This window comes from Coregonus clupeaformis, chromosome 24, assembly GCF_020615455.1.
Source record: "Coregonus clupeaformis isolate EN_2021a chromosome 24, ASM2061545v1, whole genome shotgun sequence".
NCBI classification, from domain to species: domain Eukaryota; kingdom Metazoa; phylum Chordata; class Actinopteri; order Salmoniformes; family Salmonidae; genus Coregonus; species Coregonus clupeaformis.
The window spans coordinates 46,181,093-46,204,876 of NC_059215.1; the positions used below are offsets into that span (position 1 = coordinate 46,181,093).

Genomic DNA, 23,784 nt, shown 5'->3' on the forward strand with positions numbered 1-23,784 from the left:
CATCTCTTCCGTGTATTCAGATCAGTGCAGATGAAGATAAAAGAAAGCTGATGAGGCGAGGAAACTGTTTCAGACTATTGAGACGGACCCAGCCTAAATCTCCCACTGCAGCTCTAGGAATGGATCTTGAATCCTGCAGTCTTTGGTCTGATTCTGCTATGCCGAGAGAGAGAGAGAGAGAGAGAGAGAGAGAGAGAGAGAGAGAGAGAGAGAGAGAGAGAGAGAGAGAGAGAGAGAGAGAGAGAGAGAGAGAGAGAGAGAGAGAGAGAGAGAGAGAGAGAGAGAGAGAGAGAGAGAGAGAGAGAGAGAGAGAGAGAGAGAGAGAGAGAGAGAGAGAGAGAGAGAGAGAGAGAGAGAGAGAGAGAGAGAGAGAGAGAGAGAGAGAGAGAGAGAGAGAGAGAGAGAGAGAGAGAGAGAGAGAGAGAGAGAGAGAGAGAGCTCAGCCATGTCCTCTCTGGAACAATGGCTGGAGCTTAGACTCAGTTGTCAAAGTCATACACCCCACTCTACAGCACCAGCCATTCCACTGACGGATTGGAAGGTTTGGTATTTAAGGGTTTGCTGGGGGGAACAACTCAGGCATTTTGGTGACGTTGTCCAAGAGTTATGTCTGGTTGGCCATCTTGAACAGGAGAGCTTATTGCATTCTGTCATGTGTGATTCATTTCAAGATTGTAGAGTACATGAAGTCTCTGATCCATTCACATAGTTGGACAGCCAGTGCTAGATCATCACAGAGGGCAATCCGAGTAGTCTTCCTTTCCGAATGTATTCCAGCATCTCCGTCTCTTGCTCTGATTGGAGAGGCATCACATGCGGCGTCTGAGTGAGAGGGAGAGGTTCTCTGTCTGTTTTTTATTGGCTGTTTTGACAGCAGAGAGAGAGAGTGTCTAAGTAGGTCAGAGAACATGAGAGGATTTACTGGGTACTCATGGGAGTCACTCCGAGACGCTGCAACTGGAACCCAGACAATAACACTAGGGGATCCATATCGGCTCAAAATCCCAACGACCTTGGGTTAGTCTGGGGTTATAATGACTTGGATAATTAGTATGTTGCCAAGATGCATCCCCTTCTCTCCTTTGAAGTTACCCAAGACCACAGTCTCTCGCCCGCCTTGAGCCCTTGAGCATCTGTCTAGCTGGTGTCACCTGCTTCTATGAGCTGTTATGTGCAATGTGATATTTCTGCTTATGCTGCTGTTTGATGTGTTGTTTGGTATGATGCCTAGAGTAGATTATTCTGGATAACAGCATTCGGGTTGAGGGTAAATTCCATTTAATTTCAGTCAATTTAGGAGATTAATTTAAATTCAAATTCAATGATTGAAAAGTGCCAATTATTTTCAATTAGTATTTTTCTAATTTCCTAGAATTTTATTGGAAGTTCAATTCACCTTATGAATAGACTTAACCCAGAGGATATCTGAAAAAAAGAATTGAAATGTAGAATGTAATATTATGTTTAATTAACTGCTCACATCATTTGGAATAAGGAGCTCCTGCGATGTCTGGGAGTTTGAGTCCATTCCTAGTGAGAGAAAATATGTAACTTAACAAACACTTTCATACAGTCATTCATATATTCATCCATTACATTTGGCTTGCAGTTTAAGAAAACCAGCCACAGGAGGTTGGTATGCACCTTAATTGGGGAGGACGGGAACGTGGTAATGGCTGGAGAGAAATACGTGGTTTCCATGTGTTTGATGCCATCCCATTCACACCGATCCAGCCATTATTATGAGCCGTCCTCCCCAAAGCAGCCTCCACTGAAACCAGCATAATTGACATGCTACATGATAAATACTTTTGGTGGTATAATGGCTAGATGTAGCTAAGCAGCTAATTTCCATTTTTATAGACTTATGTTTAACATGCCACATTTCTCCAGGCTCTCTGATACTGTGGCGGAACACATCATTTCTTATAATAGTTTCGCTTTTCACTGCCAGATATGGAGAGCTGTAGGGAGCTTCCTCTCATCTTCACTGCCACAAGCACATAATCAGCTGGGCTTATGACATGGATCCCTTCACTTAGTGTTGTTGTAACAGGAGATGTTCTATCTCTACTGCTCATCTTTCCCCGCAAACTGTTGATGTTACTGATATTTGGCAGCTGATAGGAAAATATGACTAATAGAATATAAGATCATTACAGTAAGCGTCAAGACAAAATCTAGCTGTAGTGTAGCTAGTGTATCATGTTCACTTTGGAGTATCATCAGCCATCAAGAGAGGACGTCAGGTTCAGTTTCGCTGCATGCTGCCTACGTCTCCTACAGTTAAATGTATTTGATTGCCATTTGGGCTACGTAAAGTAAAGTCATACCAGGTAGAATGGTTGTAGCCTGCTGGCACATGGGACTCTGTTGCATGTTCTGCTGCATGGATAGCTGATGTAGCTTGGCCAACTGAGATACAGGAAGAAAGAGCATATCCAAAATATATGTTAACCTTTTACTGTAGTGGGCTAAATCAGGGTCACACAGAGTGATTCTCGGTAGGCTTACAAAAAAAACGTTTTCACCTCACACACATGGTTATGGGGTTACAAAAAAGAGAACACGTGTACCATGTCAGATATAGAGTTGAAATGTATTCAATTTTGAGTTTGCATCCCAATATTACACTTTATATACTGTATATCACAGAAAACTGAAATATAACAAAACTGTTTGACATAGAAACACCGGATTTTCGGCTGTAAAAAAAAATAAAATATTTTATAATATTGCATCCATAAGGCAACTAGGTAATTTGACTGAAGGAAAGGGCTACATAACATTACAGTGGGATAGTTAGGTTACTATATATAACTACTGTATTTATAACCCCACTTACCTCTGTATGTGGAATGCCATATTGGTTTTGTACAGTGTAGGCCTGAAAGAGATCACTCTACATTAGGCAAATGACAGTAAAAAAAAAACATTGTTATGCTAATAACCACTTACCAGACAGTGTATATACAGTTGAAGTCGGAAGTTTACATACACTTAGGTTGAAGTCATTAAAATTCGTTTTTCAACCACTCCACAAATGTCTTGTTAACAAACTATAGTTTTGGCAAGTCGGTTAGGACATTTACTTTGTGCATGACACAAGTCATTTATCCAACAATTGTTTACAGACAGATTATTTCACTTATAATGAACTGTATCACAATTCCAGTGGGTCAGAAGTTTACATACACTAAGTTGACTGTGCCTTTAAACAGCTTGGAAAATTCCAGAAAATTATGTCATGGCTTTAGAAGCTTCTGATAGGCTAATTGACATCATTTGAGTCAATTGGAGGTGTACCTGTGGATGTATTTCAAGGCCTACCTTCAAACTCAGTGCCTCTTTGCTTGACATCATGGGAAAATGAAAATAAATCAGCCAAGACCTCAGAAAACTAATTGTAGACCTCCACAAGTCTGGTTCATCCTTGGGAGCAGTTTCCAAACTCCTGGAGGTACCACGTTCATCTGTACAAACAATAGTATGCAAGTATAAACACCATGGGACCACACAGCCGTCGTACCACTCAGGAAGGAGACGCGTTCTGTCTCCTAGAGATGAACGTACATTGGTGCGAAAAGTGCAAATACATCCCAGAACAACAGCAAAGGACCTTGTGAAGATGCTGGAGGAAACAGGTACAAAAGTATCTATATCCACAGTAAAACGAGTCCTATATCGACATAACCTGAAAGGCCGCTCAGCAAGGAAGAAGCCACTACTCCAAAACCGCCATAAAAAAGCCAGACTACAGTTTGCACCTGCAAATGGGGACAAAGATCGTACTTTTTGGAGAAATGTCCTCTGGTCTGATGAAACAAAAATATAATTGTTTGGCCATAATGACCATTGTTATGTTTGGAGGAAAAATGGGGAACGTTTGCAAGCCGAAGAACACCATCCCAACCGTGAAGCACGGGGGTGGCAGCATCATGCTGTGGGGGTGCATCCCAACCGTGAAGCACGGGGGTGGCAGCATCATGCTGTGGGGGTGCTTTGCTGCAGGACGGACTGGTGCACTTCACAAAATAGATGGCATCATGAGGAAGGAAAATGATGTGGATATATTGAAGCAACATCTCAAGACATCAGTCAGGAAGTTAAAGCTTGGTCGCAAATGGGTCTTCCAAATGGACAATGACCCAAAGCATACTTCCAAAGTTGTGGCAAAATGGCTTAAGGACAACAAAGTCAAGGTATTGGAGTGGCCATCACAAAGCCCTGACCTCAATCCTAAAGAAAATTTGTGGGCAGAACTGAAAAAGCGTGTGAGAGCAAGGAGGCCTACAAACCTGATTTAGTTGCACCAGCTCTGTCAGGAGGAATGGGTCAAAATTCACCCAACTTATTGTGGGAAGCTTGTGGAAGGCTACCCGAAATGTTTGACCCAAGTTAAACAATTTAAAGGCAATGCTACCAAATACTAATTGAGTGTATGTAAACTTTTGACCCACTAGGAATGTGATGAAAGAAATAAACGCTTAAATAAATCATTCTCTCTACTATTATTCTGACATTTCACATTCTTAAAATAAAGTGGTGATCCTAACTGACCTAAGACAAGGAATATTTACTAGGATTAAATGTCAGGAATTGTGAAAAACTGAGTTTAAATGTATTTGGCTAAGGTGTATGTAAACTTCCGACTTCAACTGTATATATGCATCACTGATACAGTGGGGAAAACAAGTTTTTAGTCAGCCACCAATTGTGCAAGTTCTCCCACTTAAAAAGATGAGAGAGGCCTGTAATTTTCATCATAGGTACACGTCAACTATGACAGACAAATTGAGAATAAAAAAATCCAGAAAATCACATTGTAGGATTTTTAATGAATTTATTTGCAAATTATGGTGGAAAATAAGTATTTGGTCACCTACAAACAAGCAAGATTTCTGGCTCTCACAGACCTGTAACTTCTTCTTTAAGAGGCTCCTCTGTCCTCCACTCGTTACCTGTATTAATGGCACCTGTTTGAACTTGTTATCAGTATAAAAGACACCTGTCCACAACCTCAAACAGTCACACTCCAAACTCCACTATGGCCAAGACCAAAGAGCTGTCAAAGGACACCAGAAACAAAATTGTAGACCTGCACCAGGCTGGGAAGACTGAATCTGCAATAGGTAAGCAGCTTGGTTTGAAGAAATCAACTGTGGGAGCAATTATTAGGAAATGGAAGACATACAAGACCACTGATAATCTCCCTTGATCTGGGGCTCCACGCAAGATCTCACCCCGTGGGGTCAAAATGATCACAAGAACGGTGAGCAAAAATCCCAGAACCACACAGGGGGACCTAGTGAATGACCTGCAGAGAGCTGGGACCAAAGTAACAAAGCCTACAATCAGTAACACACTACGCCGCCAGGGACTCAAATCCTGCAGTGCAAGACGTGTCCCCCTGCTTAAGCCAGTACATGTCCAGGCCCGTCTGAAGTTTGCTAGAGTGCATTTGGTTGATCCAGAAGAGGATTGGGAGAATGTCATATGGTCAGATGAAACCAAAATATAACTTTTTTGGTAAAAACTCAACTCGTCGTGTTTGGAGGACAAAGAATGCTGAGTTGCATCCAAAGAACACCATACCTACTGTGAAGCATGGGGGGTGGAAACATCATGCTTTGGGGCTGTTTTTCTGCAAAGGGACCAGGACGACTGATCCGTGTAAAGGAAAGAATGAATGGGGCCATGTATCGTGAGATTTTGAGTGAAAACCTCCTTCCATCAGCAAGGGCATTGAAGATGAAACGTGGCTGGGTCTTTCAGCATGACAATGATCCCAAACACACCGCCCGGGCAACGAAGGAGTGGCTTCGTAAGAAGCATTTCAAGGTCCTGGAGTGGCCTAGCCAGTCTCCAGATCTCAACCCCCATTGAAAATCTTTGGAGGGAGTTGAAAGTCTGTGTTGGCCAGCGACAGCCCCAAAACATCACTGCTCTAGAGGAGATCTGCATGGAGGAATGGGCCAAAATACCAGCAACAGTGTGTGAAAACCTTGTGAAGACTTACAGAAAACTTTTGACCAGTGTCATTGCCAACAAAGGGTATATAACAAAGTATTGAGAAACTTTTGTTATTGACCAAATACTTATTTTCCACCATAATTTGCAAATAAATTCATTAAAAATCCTACAATGTGATTTTCTGAAAATAAATATCTCATTTTGTCTGTCATAGTTGACGTGTACCTATGATGAAAATTACAGGCCTCTCTCATCTTTTTAAGTGGGAGAACTTGCACAATTGGTGGCTGACTAAATACTTTTTTCCCCCACTGTATGTTAACATTTATACAGTATACTACATCAACAATGGCTAAGTATGTGGAAGCAAATACAAAAATGCATTTAAATGCATTTGTTGTGTATTGCAGAAAGTGGTTATTGAAGATTATACACTTGCTACAGGAATGTATATCTTGTGGCTCTATTACAGCCTATATAAACCCGTAAAATGCATCCATAATGTCTTCCACAACACAGGTGGCACATAGAAAGTGTTTCCATCATCTTTAATGTGATTGCACATCAGTCCAGATTGGACATCATCAGGGGTCCGCAATCTTCACAGCAGGGTGCCATTTAACCAACCTTCATACTCTGTAATGTGCCTCCTGTAATTCTCTCTCTCTCTCTCTCTCTCTCTCTCTCTCTCTCTCTCTCTCTCTCTCTCTTCTTTCTCTCTCTCTTCTCTCTCTCTCTCTCTCTCTCTCTCTCTCTCTCTCTCTCTCTCTCTCTCTCTCTCTCTCTCTCTCTTCTCTCTCTCTCTCTCTCTCTCTCTCTCTCTCTCTCTCTCTCTCTCTCTCTCTCTCTCTCTCTCTCTCTCTCATATATAAGTCAGGGTGGTGCCCATGTAGCCCCATTGTCAGGCCAGACAGCACTTAGCTAAACTCAATTCTGACCGACGGCAGCGGTCTGGCTAGTAGTACCGCTCCATGGAGAGGTTAGATGCAATCCCCTATTATGCACCAAAACGACAAACACAATCAACTCTAAGCACAGGAAACAATGTCAAATCATTGGTAATACTGTCATATTGTTATCACTAGAAGAGATACAGCAGGATCAATAATCATAATCGACCTGATCTAACTACTGGAAATGTTGTTGTGTTTTTTATAATTGTATGTTCAGCTTTGTATCAGAAGAGCAGCAGGGAGGCTCCCAGAGCCATTCTGAAATAGATTATTACAGTAGCTACTTAAGGTGTGAGAATCACCACAGGCTGTTTCACCTCTCCGATAACATCAGGCCAACAGTGGACATCACCTTCCTTCCTATTTATATTATATTTATGCACAGAGTAGGGCCAGGAGTTAGAAACGTTAGGCCCCTATAGCCTTTGTGATAGCTAGAGTAATACGATAAGGGGGTAATATAAAATGGTTGGTTGAGGGTTAATGGAGTGTATTGTGGTATCTAGTCACAGCAGCTGTCATGTTTGTGATGCTATGTTGGAACAATGGCTGCAGATTAGGCTCAGCTGTTGTTCTAGTATTTCATGCCAATGCTACCCACTTTTTGACATCCCACATCCACTTCCAAAGCCCTCTACCACCCAATCACCCTTCAACAGTTCTACTTAAAGAGAAATTCCATCACTTTTCAACCTCATATTCATTATCTCCAGCACCATATCAGTGTCTACATACAGTGCCTTCAGAAAGTATTTACACTCCTTGGCTTTTTCCACATTTTGTTGTGTTACATCCTGAATTTAAAATGGATTACGTTTATATTTTGGTCACTGGCCTACACACAATACCCCATAATGTCAAAGTGGAATTATGTTCTTTTTTATATATATATTTTTTACAAATGTATTAAAAATGAAAAGCTGAAATGTCTAGAGTCAATAAGTATTCAACCCCTTTGTTATGGCAAGCCTACATAAGTTGAAGAGTAAAAATGTGCATAAAAAGTCACATAATAAGTTGTATGGACTCACTCCGCGTGCAATAATAGTGTTTAACATGATTTTTGAATGACTACCTCATCTCTGTACCCCACACAATTATCTGTAAGGTCCCTCAGTCAAGCAATGAATTTCAAACACAGATTCAACCACAAAGACCAGGGAGGTTTTCCAATGCCTCGCAAAGAAGGGCACCTATTTGTAGATGGGTAAAAAAAAGCAGACATTGCATATCTCTTTGAGAATGGTGAAGTTATTAATTGCATTTTGGATGGTGTATCAATACACCCAGTCACTACTAAGATACAGGCGTCCTTCCTAACTCTGTTGCCGGAGAGGAAGGAAACCGCTCGGGATTTCACCATGATGCCAATGGTGACTTTAAAACAATTACACAGTTTAATGGCTGTGATAGGAGAAAACTGAGGATGGATCAACAACATTGTAGTTACTCCACAATACTAACCTAATTGACAGAGTGAAAGAAGGAACATGCATCTTGTTTACAACAAGGCACTAAAGTAATTCTGCAAAAAATGGAGCAAAGAAATTAACCTTTTTTCCTGAATACAAAGTCTTGTATTTGGGGCAAAACCAATACAACACATTACTGAGTGCCACTCTCCATATTTCAAGCATAGTGGTGGCTGCATCATGCTATGGGCATGCTTATAATCGTTAAGGACTTGGGAGTTTTTCAGAATAAAAAAGAAGCGGACTGGAGTTAAGAACAGACAAAATCCTAGAGGAAAACCAGGTTCAGTCTGCTTTCCACCAGACACTGGTACATGAATTCACCTTTCAGCAGGACAATAACCTAAAACACAAGGCCAAATCTACACTGGAGTTGCTTACCAAAAAGACAGTTTTGACTTAAATCTACTTGAAAATCTATGGCAAGATCTGAAAATGGTTGTCTAGCAATGATCAACAACCAATTTGAAATAACTTGAAGAATAAAAAACTTATAATAATATTGTGCAAATGTTGCACAATCCAGGTGTGGAAAGCTCTTAGAGACTTACCCAGAAAGACACAGCTGTAATTGCTGCCAAATGTGCTTCTACAAAGAATTGTCTCAGGGGTGTGAATACTCATGTAAATTTCATTTTCAATACATTTGCAAAACATTCTAAAAACATGTTTTCACTTTGTCATTATGGGGTATTGTGTGTAGATGGGTAAGATAAAAAAAATATATTTAATCCATTCTGAATTCAGGCTGTGGAATAAGTCAAGGCGTATGAATACTTTCTGAAGGCACTGTATGTGTCGTCTGTAGTTATAAAGAAAGGTCCTAAACAGATTTTCTATAGGATTGAGGTCAGGGATTTGTGATGGCCACTCCAATACCTTGACTTTGTTGTCCTTAAGCCATTTTGCCACAACTTTGGAAGTATGCTTGGGGTCATTGTCCATTTGGAAGACCCATTTGCGACCAAGCTTTAACTTCCTGACTGATGTCTTGAGATGTTGCTTCAATATATCCACATAATTTTCCTTCCTCATGATGCCATCTATTTTGTGAAGTGCACCAGTCCCTCCTGCAGCAAATCACCCCCACAGCATGATGCTGCCACCCCCGTGCTTCACGGTTGAAATGGTTTTCTTCGGCTTGCAAGCGTCCCCCTTTTTCCTCCAAACATAACGATGGTCATTATGGCCAAACAGTTATGTCTTTGTTTCATCAGACCAGAAGACATTTCTCCAAAAAGTACGATCTTTGTCCCCATGTGCAGTTGCAAACTGTAGTCTGGCTTTTTTATGGCGGTTTTGGAGCAATGGCTTCTTCCTTGCTGAGCGGCCTTTCAGGTTATTTCGATATAGGACTCGTTTTACTGTGGATATAGATACTTTTGTACCTGTTTCCTCCAGCATCTTCACAAGGTCCTTTGCTGTTGTTCTGGGATTGATTTGCACTTTTCGCCCCAAAGTATGTTCATCTCTAGGAGACAGAACGTGTCTCCTTCCTGAGCGGTATGACGGCTGCGTGGTCCCATGGTGTTTATACTTGCGTACTATTGTTTGTACAGATGAACGTGGTACCTTCAGGCGTTTGGAAATTGCTCCCAAGGATGAACCAGACTTGTGGAGGTCTACAATTTGTTTTCTGAGGTCTTGGCTGATTTCTTTTGATTTTCCCATGATGTCAAGCAAAGAGGCACTGAGTTTGAAGGTAGGCCTTGAAATACATCCACAGGTACACCTCCAATTGACTCAAATGATGTCAGTTAGCCTATCAGAAGATTCTATAGCCATGACATAATTTTCTGGAATTTTCCAAGCTGTTTAAAGGCACAGTCAACTTAGTGTATGTAAACTTCTGACCCACTGGAATTGTGATACAGTGAATTATAAGTGAAATAATCTGTCTGTAAACAATTGTTGGAAAAATGACTTTTGTCATGCACAAAGTAGATGTCCTAACCGACTTGTCAAAACTATAGTTTGTTAACAAGAAATTTGTGGAGTGGTTGAAAAACAAGTTTTAATGACTCCAACCTAAGTGTGTGTAAACTTCCGACTTCAACTGTATACAATGGTATTGTGCTGGATATAATGAAATTGCCCTTTAAGACCACTTTTGAGGTATGAAAATGTTTGAAAAGGTTGACTTTAGAGTGAACTATTCACAGTTAAAGGTGTTGGTGACATCAGATCATCTGACACTCACCTGCTGCAGGTCAAGACCACCCTGGGAGAGAGAGTACAGAGGGTGGGGGGAAAAGTCTGACGCCTCAAACACCTAAACATACACACAGGGAACATACATTATTACTATTATTTACCTTTATTTCACCAGATAATGTTAGTGAGCTCATTAATTACATACTGTAAACACAGTTTATCTAGGATAAGCTAAGAAGACATACTAATAGTAAAACATAAAAGCTAAAATCATGTAATGAATCAACGAGAACTAGCCTACCAAAGTGTCATCCCAGAGCACTTTCAACATCATAAAACCATACAAATATGGGAAATTCCCACTGACTACATTCATTTTCCAACTGAAATATATCACTGAAAACCCCTTCTGTTCCACTGAAATATAAAATAACATATCATTTTTTTCTTCCTTCCTTAATTCTATTGACTGGAGTGGTCCTTGGAGCTCCATGTCAAACTCTCTCACACACACTTAACTGGCTTACGGTATGAATCACCATCCAGAGTTTCCCATTCCTATTCATTTTTATCCTCAGACAAGTTACACAAATACTCCTTATCACTGCTCTGGATTCATTAAAGCGCTTCATCTTCCTCTGACCATAGCTACACCCTGCACTTTAATTTGATATGTTATTATGAGTGCTATCTCAACACAATACCATATCAAACATTTGAGAGTAAGGCTCAGACAGCTCATTTGCTGTAACAAGGTTTGGATCACCAGCGCAGGCAGGCATAGCAGCCAGGATCCACTGCAGTCGAGCCAAACGCTAGAGGTCTATAGACTGAGTGGCTAAAATGTTTCATCCTAACATCACCCCCACCCACAATCTCATCTCCCCAAGTAGCAAAACGGCCTCATATCTTCATAATGGGTTGAGTCGTGGGGTGGCACTGAGGTGCGTCATGAACCATAACTAAGGATCTTACATAGAATAGTGCTCTAAAGTCCCTCAATAAGTACACTGGACTATTTTTCACATGATATGTCTATACAGGGTGTGGATGGGTTTGTGGTGTTCTCACCTGGTTGCCAGAGATGAGGAGGGCTCCTGGGGAGGGGCTGGGCCGGTAGGGAATGGTAGCACCCTTCGGGGGAGACTGGGGAGTCAAACATAGGTCAAGGGGTCTGGTGTTGTGAGATATCGAAACACTTTTATCACCAAAATAAATACGACAGATGCAAGTCAAAACTTGTGTGAAGGATGTTTTATTTTAAATCTGGCTAATGTTGTGTCACTTATGTTGTGTGGGAGGGAAAGCAATGGAGCAAATGGCATTGAACTATTAAGCACATAAAACATGAGAACAATTAATGGTGTATTAAACTGCTAATGACAGTTACATGACATTTGTCCCTTTGTTTTTCTACTGATGACATTAGTCATTCATTTAACAGTTCAACCATTGAAACGGCAGCTCTTTAGGGTTGATTGGATTGTTCTTGAGTTTGTAATCTCAGCCTTCGGCTCAAGTTGTTCAACATTCCTTTGGATATTTCAAACGGGTGCACTGCACACACGCACCCACACACACACACACACACTTAACTGACAAAAACCTAGTCCCCTTCAGAGAAAACTCGTGAACTTGCCAATTACAAAAGGAAACAAAAAATGGGTAAAACAATACACAGGAAGTTGTATAACTTATCATAAGGATGCAGGGTTTTCTGGAAATGTAGAGCATCTTTTCTGTGGGAGCAGTCAAAGCCGATTCTTTGTATAACTTTGCATAATTTACATCCTGAAGGCCCCACTGGAAGAGAATCCTAATGAAAGTTGCAAGCCTTTGAAGAAAGCCCTGGAAAACTGGATCAAACTAGCAATTAGGCAGTACGGTCCAACTGCAATGCAAAAACAAAAAGGCCGGCATGTACGCATTGGAGGGAAATAATCCTTCGGGTTGTTTTTCCCCTTTCCACCACTCCTGTTTCTCAAGAGAGCAGTTGTTTAAAGGAGGACACACTTTGCTGCAGGTCAGTTTGTTTACTGAGCCAGGGTGCTTTCCTCTGTGACCAGCTCGTCTCAGGGTCAAACAGGGTCAAAACAGAGGATCCTGACTAATGTGTACTGAGCCGAGGAGAATAGCTGGCTCTTCAGGAAGGATACCACATTTCCCTAAGGCTCAGGTTAGTATAACAGTAAATAAGATTATATTATCACCTCCTAATTGTATTCTTGGTATGGCAGTAATTCAATCAAATCAACTCTATGGATAACACCCAGGCTGGACAAATATAACATTGCTCTAGTGCTACGAAAATACAGATACATTGTCATTGTTACTCCAGTGGCAGTGGAGTGTGGGTTTGATTGAATTCCACTCTTGGTTATGAATGTGTGTGTATGAGGAGGATAGGAAAGGGAGAAGGAGAGAAATGTCACCCTACCTCCAGGATTACTGTGCAGATTAGCTTGACACACTGGATTACCGAGTCTTGACTCCCCGATATCGTCACCCCTCGCTCAGTAGAGTTGGGTAGCAAATCCCCTGCCACCTGTATCTGTGCTCCAGTGGTCTGCCAATGATAGCGGATTAAAGAAAGGATTACATTGATTCAGAAAGATATGGCATTCTAATAATCACACTGACATGGGTCCACTTCTGTGGTTTGTTGACCTAATAGAGATGAAAGCTTAGCACTAAACATTGGGTGGTCATGGATGGATGAAAAGACCTGCATACAAATTGTAGTGATCTGCAAAGAAAATCAGCTTGCAGTAAAATCAAATAACAGAGCATCTCTATGTGAACAAACAAAGGACATAGTGCATCCTGAGCACAGGATATCGTGTAAGGTTCCCGATAGAAACTTGGTGCCCTTGAAATAAACACAAACCAGACATGAAACAGACTGGCATATAGTTGCCTCGAGCGCTGATCAGGGAAGGAACTAGCTAACTCCCCACTCTACAGTCAAGTGAAATGGCTGCCTTTTTCTAACTGTTAAGAGTCTTGTTTCTTGCCTTGATCGCCCTGTTGCAATGCAGGTAATGCTTTACTTGTAGTGTATTTGAGGTTTAAAAAGGCTTCTGAAGTTTGTAATTTCCAATTTGAAATGTCAGACTTGATTTTCCCTTACGAAAAAGGTATCAACCCCTACAAAAATGTCCATTAATTATAATCCACATAATAATTCACATTTGCAGGATTATTTTCCTGCTGCAGAAAACTGGCTCAAATGAAGATCCTGCATCTGCAGCCATTCTGTATTAGTCTCTCACCTCTCTGATCTCCTTGATCTTGGCCCCTCCCTTGCCGATGAGGGAGCCACACTGGCTGGCTGGGATGACCAGTCGTAGGGTCACTGGGGGCTTGCTGCTGATGGTGCCATTGGCCACCAGTGTAGTGAGGTCCTGGGGAGAGGGAGAGAAGGAGGGGGAAAAGATAGGGAGGGACAGAGGAAGAGGGAGAGAGAAGGATGGATGATAAATCACTGATGGCAAAATCTCCAAAACCCCACTTACGACTTTGATTGAATGGGGCCCTTAAGTGGCCCTGTAAAGGTAAAGCCTTGGCCTCAGTCATCGCCATTTCCTATTTTCCTTCATTTGACCAGGTAGTAAATAGCCTCTCCTTCAATCCAGTGTGGGCAGAGAATGACCTGATAATTAATTAACAGTCAGGCTCCCTTTGAAATGTAAATCGCAGTCTCTCTGCCCATCAGTGCGCATCCCAATAACGTCTCTCTCTCTCTCTCTCTCTCTCTCTCTCTCTCTCTCTCTCTCTCTCTCTCTCTCTCTCTCTCTCTCTCTCTCTCTCTCTCTCTCTCTCTCTCTCTCTCTCTCTCTCTCTCTCTCTCTCTCTCTCTCTCTCTCTCTCTCTCTCTCTCTCTCTCTCTCTCTCTCTCTCTCTCTCTCTCTCTGAATGGAAAGCACACCGCATGTATTTCAAACAGAATGCATTAGCTAGTCGGTGTGCAATAATAATATTAATTTAATGTACTTTACAGAGGTGCCTCCAGGGGATTTGAGAAAAAAAAACATTTATTTCCCCAACAGTTCTGGTAGGCCTACTTTTTAAATATAAAACCCATGTATCTATCTAATGCGGCTATGACGCTTGGTTTTCTCTCAGTGTCTTTATTAAGTGAGGCGGCTGCATGGCTGGTAGGTTGTTGTCTCATTAGGGCTCTGGGCATCATCTCCCAGATTTGATCTAAAAATATGCGTCATATTATAACAACTGTGAATGGCCCGATCCTTCCCCACTCACCAAACTCAGTGAACGACTTTCAAAAGCAAATTGGCGGAAATACGTCCGGGGGTTACAAGAAGCTGCAGTCACACAAAGAGGCTCTGGGCTTAATCCCCCGTGTATGCTGTGGTTAGGACGATAAGACATCAATGGAGAATGACTAACCTGCTGCAAATAAATGCTCTATTTCCTTTCTTGGGAGCAACAAATCAAGTGAAATACTTATACCAAGCACTGAACTGTGGTCCTTTGTGATTAGAGAGGCACTGTCACGACTTCCTCCGAAGCTGCCTCCTCTCCTTGTTCAGGCAGTCTTTGGCGTTTGTCGTCACCGGCCTTCTAGCCACTGCCGCTCCCCTTCCCATCATTCCATTTGTTTTGTCTTGTTTTTACACACACCTGGTTCATATCCCCTCATCAGTCCCTGTATAAGTATTCCCTCTGCCCCCCATGTTTTTGTGTGTGATTGTTTCCATGTGGAGGTGTCAATAGCTCGGTGGAGCATTATGTACTTTAACGCCGGGATATTCACCCGTGTGTTTTGTTTTCCCCAGTACGCCGTTGTTTTGCGCATTGCTCCGAACCGCTGTATTGGCTGAAGAAATCATTATTCTGTGATTTACACCTCCGCGCCTGACTCCGTCCAAATTACCCGCTACAGGCACAGCCGTTCTGCCCGTTCTACCCAACTCTCTTTACCTGTGCTCATATAATGACTGGATAAAATCAATTTCATTGACCGCCTTAATGATTAAATCCTCATGATCAAATTAATGATGAGAACTACTTAGAATCTATAGTCTTAGACCATCTATCCCCTAGCTACGGTAGTGAAGCCTTTTAATAACAGTAAATAGTAGAGAACAATATAAATGTTTTACCCATTGGCCAAAACGAGTTGAGATGTTTTTTTTCTTCTTTCTATCCTTTAATTAAAGATGTCAGACACATAATACTCAGGCATGGTGAGAGACACGCCGCTGTAGGTCAGCCAACAGGTTGCCATGACAACTCTGGGAGTTTCGGCTGACAGTAGGGTTGGGAAGAGGTGAGAGCTTAAAATCTTTAATGAATGCAGTTCGGCGCGTTCCCAGCCAGCGTGTGTTTACTGACTGCTATGAAACAAGGCTCCGTCGGCCCATCTATGCGGGGAACGACTGTTCCAAAGCTAGTATCTGCAGCTAGACCAACCAAAATGTCCCTGAATCTACAATGTTAACTAGTTTGTTGATGGATAAATATGAACATCAAGGGATAAAACACAAACCTCATCTGTTTAAATAATTAGCATGTTAACATATTATCATCTTCTCTTTCGTCAACAGACCTGGAGCACTGACGCATGTTCTCCTTCAATACAATATACTGTCTATAAAAGACATGGAGCCACTCGCCTGTTCCTTTCCAGTTGTCTGGGCTGTTCCAATGCGAAGCTCAATTGAATAAGTCACTATGCTGCATAAAAGGCCCGGTGCTAGCTACACTTCACGCTGCAGTATTATAATGAGAAACTAGAAGGCTCTTGCACCAAGTCTAACTTGTATCCAACGTCAAATTAATCTGCAGTAGAAGCCAACCTGGGAGGAAACCTTGCTATTAAATGTGACTAATGATTTTCAACGATAACTTCAATTTGCAGGATGAACTGTACAGTATAAATAAAAACATATTATCGAATTGGAGACCAGGAAATTCTATATCAAATCAATTGAAGCCGAGGGGCAGCTGTGCCCCGCCTAAGAAAATCTCTAAGGGAAACACTGATTGTGTTGTCTTACCTCTTCCAGTTTGTTTGTGATCATGGTGAAGGCCCTGAAGACACAGTCTGTAGAGCCGGTGATGGTGATGATCCTCTCTGGACACGATCCCTCTGAGATGTTGACTCGCGCACTGCTCTGTAGGGAGACAGACCAAGAACCAGGGTCCAGCTTTATTGACGTTCTATTAGATGAGGTAAAAGGGTGAGAGCAGAGCACATGTTGGGTGGATGGAGTGAATAGAGTGAGGGCCACAGGCAAGAGTGTAGTAAAGTAACGAGGACAGAATGGAATTAGCATGAGTAAGGAAATAAAGTAAATGGAAGGGGGTATTAGTAATGGGAAAAGAGGCATTGGGATGAAGGACAAATCAAAAGAACAGGTCAAATGTAGCAAACTCCGGACCAGTAAATACACCCTGTCCTACAGATAACTATCAATAAATAGCTAGATCATCATACAGGGAATTGACCTCGCTGTAACTTATCCCCAGGCTGGTACTCTGATCCCTCCATCCATTGTCATTTCATTTATCTCCAGAGCCCTGTCGACTGGAGAGTGGACACGTGTGTAGTAGAGGTATGATGGTACTTTAACCTCTGTGATGTTTATTACAGTCATCCCACTGAGTCAGTCTGACACCGTGGGGACAGAGAGGGCCTGGGGAGGAAGCCAGAGAGCCTCACATAGGGGGAACTAATTAAAGGCTTGCCTGTTCGACTGACTGACTGACGGAATGGGTGGACGGATGACTAGCATGGATGACTGGTTTACTGGCAGACTAATCCAGTGGCTATATAAGTCTACATGCCCCCTCAGTCTAACCACCTATGTTTATCATTCTGCTTCATAAAGTCAAATGTAATAGCTTTGCATCAGGAGTCAGAGGGACGAGAACCAACACAATGGCAATCAAATTACTTTTTGTACAGAGTTAATCAAGCGCCATCGGATCAACTGCACCCTTGAGGTTTATGAGGGAGAAATAAGAGAGAGACATAAAGGGAGAGAGATAAAAAAAAGGACAAACTGAGAAGGGGGGGGGGAGGGGAAGCTTGAGAGTAAGTGAAAATTAGAGAGAGGGAAAGAGAGACCTAGAGTAAAAAGAGACAGGGAGAAAGAAAGAGAGCTTGATACAGGCAGAAATGGAGGAGAAGGGATGGAAGGAGAGATAATGTGAAAAAGGGAGAGATGTTAAATTGAAAGAGAAGAATGGTCAGACTATGAGGCTGTTCTGTATGCTATCCCAGTCAACCTTCTCAAACATCCAGAGAGGGTTTGGGTTTAATATTAATGGAACTCTACACCATGCATTGCAAACAATATTAGACACTGTCTCCGGTTTGATTATGTTTTGCCTTGAACTATAACCTTTTTCGTGACGGTACACTTCTGGACTACACAATAACCGGAAAATAAAGATTGCAGATAAATAATGCATATTGAAGCAGAAACCAGATGTGATATTGATTGCTTTGGAGCTAGATGATATACATGTATTTCATCAATCAATGACAGGCTTTACTTTGAATGCATTATGGTAATGTAGAGTAGTCTTACACATATGATGGACAGTGTTAACAGATAGGAAGTTGGTAACATACCTCCTCCCGTATTCTTTTCACTGTCTCTCCTTTCTGTGAAAGAGGAAGATGAAAGACAACTTTGAAGTGTGTGTGGTTTGTTTAAAAAGTACTGTCCCCCCCAGTGTGTCCTCAACTTGCAGATGGAAATCTGCCTGATCTTCCAATCCCTATTAATCGGATACCTTTCTTCACATTGACTACATTTCCCCTCCATTGAGAAGTAATCTAAGCTGTCATGGAATAGAAAAGTAGAGTGCTCTTTCAGTCTGAGATGTTTAGCACAAGGCCACTGATATACAGTATTCTCATCACATCCAAAATGTATCAAATATATACCCCTTTTCACTTCAATCTGCGCTCTTTTTATTCACATCTATATCTACTCTTCTATTATCGACTAATGTCTGTCCTGTCCTAGTGAGATCCTTTCTGTGTGGCCAGCAGCCAGCTAGCCAGCCAGCCAGTCAGTCACACCACCCAAGCTCAGGAGTAGAATTAAGTCACATCTCTGTCATACATCCTCTGCCAGCTTTAGATTGCCTCAGCAAGTCATTCTCTCTTCCTGCTTCCAAATGATTCCACCTCCTACACCCATGACATTGACAACTGGATGTTTTCTAATAGAAACACTACCATACTATTTTGTGTACTTAGCCACACTGTTATTTCATACTAAATAGCATGCTAGTGTGTAATTTGGGATACTGTAGAGGATGTTGGTCTGAAGGCTAGCCAAGAGATAGAGATGAGGACTGAGAGGAGGGAGAATGGAGTTATTAACACACATGCTTTGGATGGAGAGCCTGGTTACCGGTCTCAGCACAGCATGAGCCACACACAGCATTTCTCACCCTCCCACTTCTTCTCCATATCTATTTATCCCCTTTTTTCTCTGTCTTTTCTCTCTCCCTCTCTGTTTCTCATCCCTTCTTTTTCTCAATCTCCCATCCCCTCTGTATCGGTTTCCCTGTCGTCCCTTCACTCTCTCTCTCTCCCCATATTTCTTTATCCCTCTCTTCCTGCTTTCTCTCCCTCTTTCTCTCTTAGCCTGTGTTCTATTACAAGGCTGTAGGGCTAGTGGGAGCCAGCGAGGGGGAAGAGAGCACCCTACACCCCCTCCTAGCAGACACTAAACTGATCACAAGGGTCTGACAGTAATATGCCTTTTGGAGCTCAGTTTCAACCGGAGGTTTGCAGTCAATGCACTAATGTTTCTGTTTGATGGATTACCGTACTGCATTAGGGGATGGAGAAGGTTTTAAGTGGGTTGGTTTGAAGCAATTACATTTGGGATGGGGAAATACAGTCAGCAAAGTGTGTCAGGAGGCCTTATGTTTGTTTGGCTTCTACAATAGAATGGGAAGACATTGACTGATTTGGAAAATCAGTCCACATAGATTGGTTTATGAATACTTACAAAATGGCATGGTTTCAATTGTCTATTTTTAATAGAGGATCATTCCCATATCTTTTGTTATAGTACAATTTATAGTACAACATTAATCTAACTCTAGAAATAGTCTTCATTGATCTGAAAATAGGCATCCCTTGTGATAACAAGGGATCAGAAAGCCCTTCTGAATACTGTATCTCTTCTGAAAAGAGTTATAAATAACATAAATAATTGAAGAAAAATATAAACCTTCTCACCTTGCCTATGATACTGCCAACCTCCTAAAAATGTCAGGAGAAAAAAAAATAAGATTAAGAAATGTAAGAAATACAAGAGTTATTGAAATATTTAAACATAGACTCCTTTAAACATACCCTAATGACCTCTTTATGTGCTAAATCAACATAAATATATTAACCAAATCTCTCATTTGTATTATTTAAATTCTACAGACAAAGCAGAGCAGGGACACGAGTCAGTAGGAAAATAATTTACATATTGTAATTACATCCTATATTTGAATCCTAATACCTTAACTAATCCCTTACAGATAATTCCTATATGGCTACCGTTCTTCCTACAACTATTTCTATATATTCCCAGATATTCCCATTCAATTAAACCATCACCTCATACGTACCTTGCCGTGCATGAGCAGTCGGAGTGTGAGGGTCACACCCAGGCCCCCGTCTCCAAAGTCCTGCTCACAGTTCATAGTGATGTGGGAGTTGCACACAGGGAGACGCATGAACGAGGGTCATCCAATGGTCACGCTGTCAGATGAAGGCCGCTGCTCCCTCTTGCTCTTTCTCTCTCTCTTCTCTGTCACTCCCCAGTCCTTCAAAGCTCTGCTGAGACAACGTAAAGAAAATGCGTTATGTCAGATTTGATACCCGTTTGGTATCAATACAACTAGATATCAATACAAACACTGTTACTGATTTGTTGTGTTGTTTTACCCCAACATTTTAATGACGTGATATGAACTAGAATGTCACTTGCAATAGGAAGTCAATGGAGAAAATATCCGGTTTGCATGACAAGGCATTCCTAAGGCAGAGCCACCATCAAATCTCAATCTCATAATACAAGATGCTTGAAAAATAATCTAAATTCAGAGTGATAAACTAACAGTATGCTTAACTAACAGTATGCCTACAAAGACATTGTGGACTTCACAGAGAGTGAATACAGTATGCAGATAGACAGCTATTTCTAAGGTTACCATTATGAACTAACCGAAGTAGGCACTGAACACAACATAAAGCTCAAATTAATTCACAATATCCTTTTGCCTGGTTTGCCCATCAATGTGCACATTAAAACCATATATCAATTAAACCACTGATAATGAAGCAGCAAGGTCCCATCCATCTGAGGTAATTGTAAATTGATAACAGAGTCATAATGAGGAACAATGTGTGAGCAGGCTATTGACTCCTAGCAGTGCTGTTGTCTGCTGCAGGGTACCAGTCCACTCTGGCTAGCGGGGAGACATTTACATTTTAGTCATTTAGCAGACGCTCTTATCCAGAGCGACTTACAGTTAGTGAGTGCATACATTTTCATACTGACTGGGCCCTAATAGACAACAACTGAGTGTTAGTGAGTACAGGAAGAGACTGACTGGCCCTTGATTAACTGGCAGCTGACTTCCCTATAATCAGATAGGTTGGAGAGAGACTGAGCCCAAATGATTGTTCCTTTCAGACTTTTTAATTGTAGGCTACAATAGCACTTTGGTTTTAACAAGTGCATTTAATTAGAGTACAGCTTCCAGTTGTTTTTAGTTTTTCAGCTTATTGATTGAGGGGAGAGTTGTGCTGTGCTGTGTTGTGTTGTGTGTGCTCTGACAATGAGACTAGGTAGGTTGTAATACACAGAAATAGATACGCTCAGCATCAGTGAGAAAGAAATCAAAAATATGGATAGTGCAGAGATTAAAACATGTGCAACACATCTAGCAAATGAGAGGCCTTTGCACTGACCCCAATATGATCAATGCACTACTGGGTACACTGGGTTCATGTCAGTTCTTGTGACATGTGATTTTTGTGTGAGTCACCTGGGTCTAGGCACACAGGGCTTATGGAAATGTTAACATTTCCTCTTGATTTATGGTGGTTTCTGACTGTTGTCATCCCAGACAGGGGAAGTACATGGTTAGTTATATATCTAGCTGACTGCTGCACCAGTAGCAAACTGAGCGCACAGTCCCAAAGAACAGGTGAAGAACTGTGAAATTACCCCATAACATTTAGGTGATTTTGATAAATCACTGTTTATCGAGTTATTCTCCAGAGTCATTCACTCAATGCCATTCCAGCCCCAGCCAATTCAGGAAGTAGTGAAAAAACAATACAATTGTAAACGGAAAATTGCCAATGTTTTAAAATGTGTATTTTCAAGTGATGTATTAAATTGCATTCATTTCCTGAAATGAATTGGAATCGACCCCAACTGCAGTCTGCAGTCCACATAATAATTCACAGACACACACAGTAGTCTCAGCCCTCTACTCTAACACTAATAATGATACGTCTAATTTGTATGACGCTCTTTGAGATACTCAGAGCAGTCCAGCTGACGATGCAGTCCCTGCATGTGGATTGTGTTCTGCACCTGTCCCCTGTAGAGTGACTCACGTATCCCATCCTCCCTGTTTGGTCAAGGCCACTTGTTTAATAGGAACGCTGCTGACCGTCCGCCAAGTGCATTCCACCTAGCCTACAATACCCAAGTATGCTGCTGCTGGCCTAGTGTTGGAGCTATCACTGAGAAACACGATCGCTCCCTCTGACTTCCAGCAGGTGCCTCCTTATTTATTAGCCAGCATTTTCATATCCCTTTATAAATGTGTCAAACTGTGTTAGGGCGGCATGTGGATGTAAATGTGTCCCGTGTTGTTTTTGTGCAGGCACGTTGGGGTATGTCATATGTGTGGAGGTCATGTTTAATCAAAGGGAGGCTGCTGTTTGATGAGGTGCTATTTCTGAGAGGACCCCATTCTAGGCAGGTTTATTGTCTTCACACAACAGCCAGGGGTGCTAGCTATCTGTTTATTTATGTAATGTATGCATGCCGAGGCTTAAACCTAACATGCCATCCCTCTCTGACTATCTATCATATGGTAGCGTGGCTGCTGCTTGCCTAAGCCCCTGTGGTGTCCTTTTCATGACCACGGCACAGCCTTGCAATGCTGGTCTGTCAGCCTCGGCCAGGTATGAACTGGTCTAGAAACAATCTGCTTTTAAAGAGACACAATGGATTGACTTTGGGGTTTTAGGCTGGGTTTCTGTGTAAGCACTTTGTGACAACTGCTGATGTAAAAAGGGCTTTATAAATACATTTGATTGATTGACTTGATAAGATTATATAGGCTAATCTACTACTATATATTCACGCCTCATGAAGCACATGAGGATGTGTGAAACTTACTCCTCAGCCTGAGGTGTCTCCAATAGCGCCAGCGAATCGCTAGCTTTTCACGTGGCGCCGACTGGTAAGACGCTTCCGGAGGGTGGTCACGTGTGCTAGCAAGGCAGAGGTTCTGAGTTTGTGCCAGGTATGGACCGAATCGGGAGGAAACGGTACTTGCTAAGCAAGAAGTGTGACGTCCTTTACAATTATCTCCAAGACGTTACACAAAATAGTGGCCAGATGGCTGACTACAGATAAACAGAAAAAACAAACATTCACTCTCTTATCTTTAAAAGAAGAAACCTTTGTGTGCATTCTGGATCATGCTCCGAAACACATCTGATTATCATGGCACACACATTTACGTAACGACGCGCTAACTTCATTATGCTGTAGGGCACGGCTAAAATGTTAGCGCTTTATTGCATTAGGAGTTAATGGGTGGAGGGATCATTATGTGCTGCTCTCTGGACTGGTAACAAGGCATGTGATCTGTCTGCGAGGTGAGGGGGTGGTGTGGTGAGCCTCTGAACTAACCCATTCCCAAAATCCCAAGCACCAGCGTTCCAGAATGAACAGAGCCCCTCTGTTCTAAATTAGAACTCAAATCTACTCAGAACTAAGGGCATGGGGAATTAGCGAGGTACCAGACTGCACTGCAGGGTGAGGACAGGGCGGAGGCAGGGTGGAGACAGGGCGGAGACAGGGTGGAGAGCAGCTAAGGCAGATACACAGTCCTGTTGGGATGTCTAATTGACAGTCTTTTACGATTGGTTCAATTCTAATTAATTACTTGGGTGGATCTTAATATTCACAAAAAAAGTTTTATTA

General features: G+C 41.9%; 1 protein-coding gene across 2 annotated transcripts in view; it reads right to left on the reverse strand.

The window, feature by feature from the left end:
• Nucleotides 1–23,784, reverse strand: part of LOC121538609 (poly(rC)-binding protein 4-like) — a 40,976-nt gene that overhangs the window by 3,383 nt on the left and 13,809 nt on the right. Inside the window, exons 2-12 of one of the 2 annotated variants that reach the window (XM_045207253.1) lie at nt 20,174–20,381; nt 19,791–19,814; nt 18,159–18,191; nt 16,576–16,692; nt 13,825–13,956; nt 12,990–13,118; nt 11,624–11,698; nt 10,599–10,670; nt 2,846–2,887; nt 2,334–2,415; nt 1,481–1,530 (exon numbers count right to left, since the gene is read on the reverse strand). In XM_045207253.1, coding sequence (XP_045063188.1) covers nt 1,481–1,530; nt 2,334–2,415; nt 2,846–2,887; nt 10,599–10,670; nt 11,624–11,698; nt 12,990–13,118; nt 13,825–13,956; nt 16,576–16,692; nt 18,159–18,191; nt 19,791–19,814; nt 20,174–20,281 — 864 coding nt within the window. In that variant the 5' untranslated portion in view covers nt 20,282–20,381. Of the gene's footprint in view, nt 1–1,480; nt 1,531–2,333; nt 2,416–2,845; nt 2,888–10,598; nt 10,671–11,623; nt 11,699–12,989; nt 13,119–13,824; nt 13,957–16,575; nt 16,693–18,158; nt 18,192–19,790; nt 19,815–20,173; nt 20,385–23,784 lie in introns of both variants that reach the window. The other variant, XM_045207252.1, reaches the window with a different exon arrangement.